Raw genomic sequence first — 5,001 nt, 5'->3', positions numbered from 1 at the left:
TCTGCTGCCAGCCAAAGATGTAAAAGATAGATGGAGTGGATCAAAACAAGAAATAGACCAGATTTGTTTTGTACTCATTTGCCTTCTCCCCTATCTAGGGGACTCATTCCTCTAGGTCACACTGCAGTCATGCACAGAGAAGGTGCAGCGAGGTAGATCTAGCCATGTATCAATCAGAGGCCAGGCTAACCTCCTTGTTCCAATAAGAACAATAACTTAGGTGCACCATTTCTTATTGGAACCCTCCGTGAAGTCCTGCCTGAACTACTCCTTGATGTAAAGCCACCCCCTTTGTGGATTTTAGCCTCCTGAAGCCAACCCTGTAAGCCGTGTCGTCAGTCGCCCCTCCCTCCGTCAGAGCAACGGCAGACAATCATTCCGCGCCTTTTTTCTGTGCGGACGCCATACCAAGGCAAGCATGGAGTCCGCTCAGCTCACTTTGGCAATTAGGAGCACATTAAACACCACACGCATTATCCAGCAGTATATGCAGCACCAGAACCTGGCAAAGCGCTACCGGGCGAGGAGGCGACGTCAGCGCGGTCACGTGAGTGATCAGGACATGGACACAGATTTCTCTGAAAGCATGGGCCCTGTCAATGCATGCATAATGGTGCTAATGGGGCAGGTTCATGCTGTGGAACGCCGATTCTGGGCTCGGGAAACAAGTACAGACTGGTGGGACCGCATAGTGTTGCAGGTCTGGGACGATTCCCAGTGGCTGCGAAACTTTCGCATGCGTAAGGGCACTTTCATGGAACTTTGTGACTTGCTTTCCCCTGCCCTGAAGCGCATGAATACCAAGATGAGAGCAGCCCTCACAGTTGAGAAGCGAGTGGCGATAGCCCTGTGGAAGCTTGCAACGCCAGACAGCTACCGGTCAGTTGGGAATCAATTTGGAGTGGGCAAATCTACTGTGGGGGCTGCTGTGATGCAAGTAGCCCACGCAATCAAAGATCTGCTGATATCAAGGGTAGTGACCCTGGGAAATGTGCAGGTCATAGTGGATGGCTTTGCTGCAATGGGATTCCCTAACTGTGGTGGGGCCATAGACGGAACCCATATCCCTATCTTGGCACCGGAGCACCAAGCCGGCGAGTACATAAACCGCAAGGGGTACTTTTCAATAGTGCTGCAAGCTCTGGTGGATCACAAGGGACGTTTCACCAACATCAACGTGGGATGGCCGGGAAAGGTACATGACGCTCGCATCTTCAGGAACTCTGGTCTGTTTCAAAAGCTTCAAGAAGGGACTTTATTCCCAGACCAGAAAATAACTGTTGGTGATGTTGAAATGCCTATATGTATCCTTGGGGACCCAGCCTACCCCTTAATGCCATGGCTCATGAAGCCGTACACAGGCAGCCTGGACAGCAGTCAGGAGCTGTTCAACTACAGGCTGAGCAAGTGCAGAATGGTGGTAGAATGTGCATTTGGACGTTTAAAGGCACGCTGGCGCAGTTTACTGACTCGCTTAGACCTCAGCGAAACCAATATTCCCACTGTTATTACTGCTTGCTGTGTGCTCCACAATATCTGTGAGAGTAAGGGGGAGACGTTTATGGCGGGGTGGGAGGTTGAGGCAAATCGCCTGGCTGCTGGTTACGCGCAGCCAGACGCCAGGGCGGTTAGAAGAGCACAGGAGGGTGCGGTACGCATCAGAGAGGCTTTGAAAACCAGTTTCATGACTGGCCAGGCTACGGTGTGAAAGTTCTGTTTGTTTCTCCTTGATGAAACCCCCCGCCCCTTGGTTCACTCTACTTCCTTGTAAGCTAACCACCCTCCCCTCCTCCCTTTGATCACCTCTTGCAGAGGCAATAAAGTCATTGTTGCTTCACATTCATGCATTCTTTATTCATTCATCACACAAATAGGGGGATGACTACCAAGGTAGCCCAGGAGGGGTGGTGGAGGAGGGAAGGAAAATGCCACACAGCACTTTAAAAGTTTACAACTTTAAAATTTATTGAATGACAGCCTTCTTTTTTTGGGGCAATCCTCTGTGGTGGAGTGGCTGGTTGGCCGGTGGCCCCCCCACCGCGTTCTTGGGCGTCTGGGTGTGGAGGCTATGGAACTTGGGGAGGAGGGCGGTTGGTTACACAGGGGCTGTAGTGGCAGTCTGTGCTCCAGCTGCCTTTGCTGCAGCTCAACCATACACTGGAGCATACTGGTTTGGTCCTCCAGCAGCCTCAGCATTGAATCCTGCCTCCTCTCATCACGCTGCCGCCACATTCGAGCTTCAGCCCTCTCTTCAGCCCGCCACTTACTCTCTTCAGCCCGCCACCTCTCCTCCTGGTCATTTTGTGCTTTCCTGCAGTCTGACATTATTTGCCTCCACGCATTCGTCTGTGCTCTGTCAGTGTGGGAGGACAGCATGAGCTCGGAGAACATTTCATCTTGAGTGCGTTTTTTTTTCTTTCTAATCTTCACTAGCCTCTGGGAAGGAGAAGATCCTGTGATCATTGAAACACATGCAGCTGGTGGAGAAAAGAAAAGGGACAGCGGTATTTAAAAAGACACATTTTATAAAACACTGGCTACACTCTTTCAGGGTAAACCTTGCTGTTAACATTACATACATAGCACATGTGCTGTCATTACAAGGTCGCATTTTGCCTCCCCCCACCGCGTGGCTACCCCCTCAACCCTCCCCCCTCCCTGTGGCTAACAGCGGGGAACATTTCTGTTCAGCCGCAGGCAAACAGCCCAGCAGGAATGGGCTCCTCTGAGTGTCCCCTGAAGAAAAGCACCCTATTTCAACCAGGTGACCATGGATTATATCTCACTCTCCTGAGGATAACACACGAACGGATGTTGCTTGAACGCCAGCAAACATACACTGCAATGCTTTGTTGTACAATGATTCCCGAGTACGTGTTACTGGCCTGGAGTGGTAAAGTGTCCTACCATGAAGGACGCAATAAGTCTGCCCTCCCCAGAAACCTTTTGCAAAGGCTTTGGGAGTATATCCAGGAGAGCCGCGAATGCCAGGGCAAAGTAATCCTTTCACATGCTTGCTTTTAAACCATGTATAGTATTTTAAAAGGTACACTCACCGGAGGTCCCTTCTCCGCCTGCTGGGTCCAGGAGGCAGCCTTGGGTGGGTTCAGGGGGTACTGGCTCCAGGTCCAGGGTGAGAAACAGTTCCTGGCTGTCGGGAAAACCGGTTTCTCCGCTTGCTTGCTGTGAGCTATCTACAACCTCGTCATCATCATCATCTTCTTCGTCCCCAAAACCTGCTTCCGTATTGCCTCCATCTCCATTGAAGGAGTCAAACAACACGGCTGGGGTAGTGGTGGCTGAACCCCCTAAAATGGCATGCAGCTCATCATAGAAGCGGCATGTTTGGGGCTCTGACCCGGAGCGGCCGTTCGCCTCTCTGGTTTTCTGGTAGGCTTGCCTCAGCTCCTTCAGTTTCACGCGGCACTGCTTCGGGTCCCTGTTATGGCCTCTGTCCTTCATGCCCTGGGAGATCTTGACAAAGGTTTTGGCATTTCGAAAACTGGAACGGAGTTCTGATAGCACGGATTCCTCTCCCCATACAGCGATCAGATCCCGTACCTCCCGTTCGGTCCATGCTGGAGCTCTTTTGCGATTCTGAGACTCCATCATGGTCACCTCTGCTGATGAGCTCTGCATGGTCACCTGCAGCTTGCCACGCTGGCCAAACAGGAAATGAGATTCAAAAGTTCGCGGTTCTTTTCCTGTCTACCTGGCCAGTGCATCTGAGTTGAGAGTGCTGTCCAGAGCGGTCAAAATGGAGCACTCTGGGATAGCTCCCGGAGGCCAATACCGTCGAATTGTGTCCACAGTACCCCAAATTCGACCCGGCAAGGCCGATTTAAGCGCTAATCCACTTGTCAGGGGTGGAGTAAGGAAATCGATTTTAAGAGCCCTTTAAGTCGAAATAAAGGGCTTCATCGTGTGGACGGGTGCAGGTTTACATCGATTTAATGCTGCTAAATTCGACCTAAAGTCCTAGTGTAGACCAGGGCTTTGTTTACCTCTGTTCTTTGTTTCTTTCCCGTCCTGTTCTCTTACCTCTTCAGAACTTCCATTAATATGTATTTGGTACTACATTGCTCAGCCCTTGTGGGCTAACATGGAACTTCAGAAAGTCCAATGCAGTGACTGAAGCTGAGAGAGAACAAGGTTTTCTTGCGGTAGTTCCAAGTTTTTTGATAGGAGCGGTGGCTGGGGCTACTTTACATCAGTTTAATGCAGGCTGTTGTTAAGCACTAATAATAATGAGCTAGAAATACATGGGAAAACTCCAAAAAAGTAAGAATTGTGATGACAGTTTTAGTTTTCTATGGCCTGTATTTTTTTTCCTTTCAGCTTCCACCTCTCCACATTAAATCAGGACGTCAAGCCATTTACAGAGCTATATGCTCTGCCTTGCTGTGCCAAGAAGAAGAGCATGTATAAATAAGGGTGCTGAGGAATGGCTGCTTCCTGTGAATTAGTGGCCACCTTTCCATATGAGCCATGTATATTTGGGATCCTTTGGAAACTGGTGAGGTTGTCTCCTAAAAAGGGGACTTGAAGTTCACAGAGAAGTGTAGACAGTGTTTCCTATGAATCCACAGAGTAAAAGAACACTGAAGGCTTGACTTTCTCTGAGGTCCATGCTCCACTGAACAGCTGATGCAGTGGAGATGAGGTCCAGGGGCTGTCATTGTTTTTTAGGACATTGGTCTCCTATTTGTTCTGAAAAGTCTTAGAAGGTAGTGGGAAGTCACTCCTATGAAGGTTCATGGCTTCTGGGCTTCTTCCACACTGTGGCATCACCCCTTGGAGGTTGACCTGGCACTGGACTTAGACACCAAGGGACATGGTTGCCAGTTTTCATGGCAGGAAGAAATCCAAATGGACAACTGGACCAGTTATCACAGATCTTGGCTCATCCACACACTACAGTACCAGCAGCACAGAATCTGGAGTGCCACTCAGCCATTGGTTTCTTCCCTCTACTGCACAGTGGAGGGCAGCATTTGGTCT

At 50.0% G+C, this 5,001-nt stretch overlaps 1 protein-coding gene across 1 annotated transcript; it reads right to left on the bottom strand.

Moving 5' to 3' along the window:
• Positions 1–1,956: 1,956 nt before the first annotated feature.
• On the bottom strand, positions 1,957–3,848 carry LOC141986078 (uncharacterized). The gene is made up of 2 exons (XM_074950236.1): positions 3,057–3,848; positions 1,957–2,477 (listed from the first exon to the last, which is right to left on the bottom strand). The coding sequence occupies exons 1-2, from the start codon at positions 3,637–3,639 to the stop codon at positions 1,957–1,959; spliced, it is 1,104 nt and encodes a 367-aa protein (XP_074806337.1). The 5' UTR covers positions 3,640–3,848.
• Positions 3,849–5,001: the final 1,153 nt, after the last annotated feature.

This window comes from Natator depressus, chromosome 4 (genome assembly GCF_965152275.1).
Source record: "Natator depressus isolate rNatDep1 chromosome 4, rNatDep2.hap1, whole genome shotgun sequence".
Taxonomy (NCBI): Eukaryota; Metazoa; Chordata; order Testudines; family Cheloniidae; genus Natator; species Natator depressus.
The sequence above is the reverse complement of the archived record's forward strand: the minus strand, read 5'-3'. Positions and strand labels throughout refer to the sequence as shown.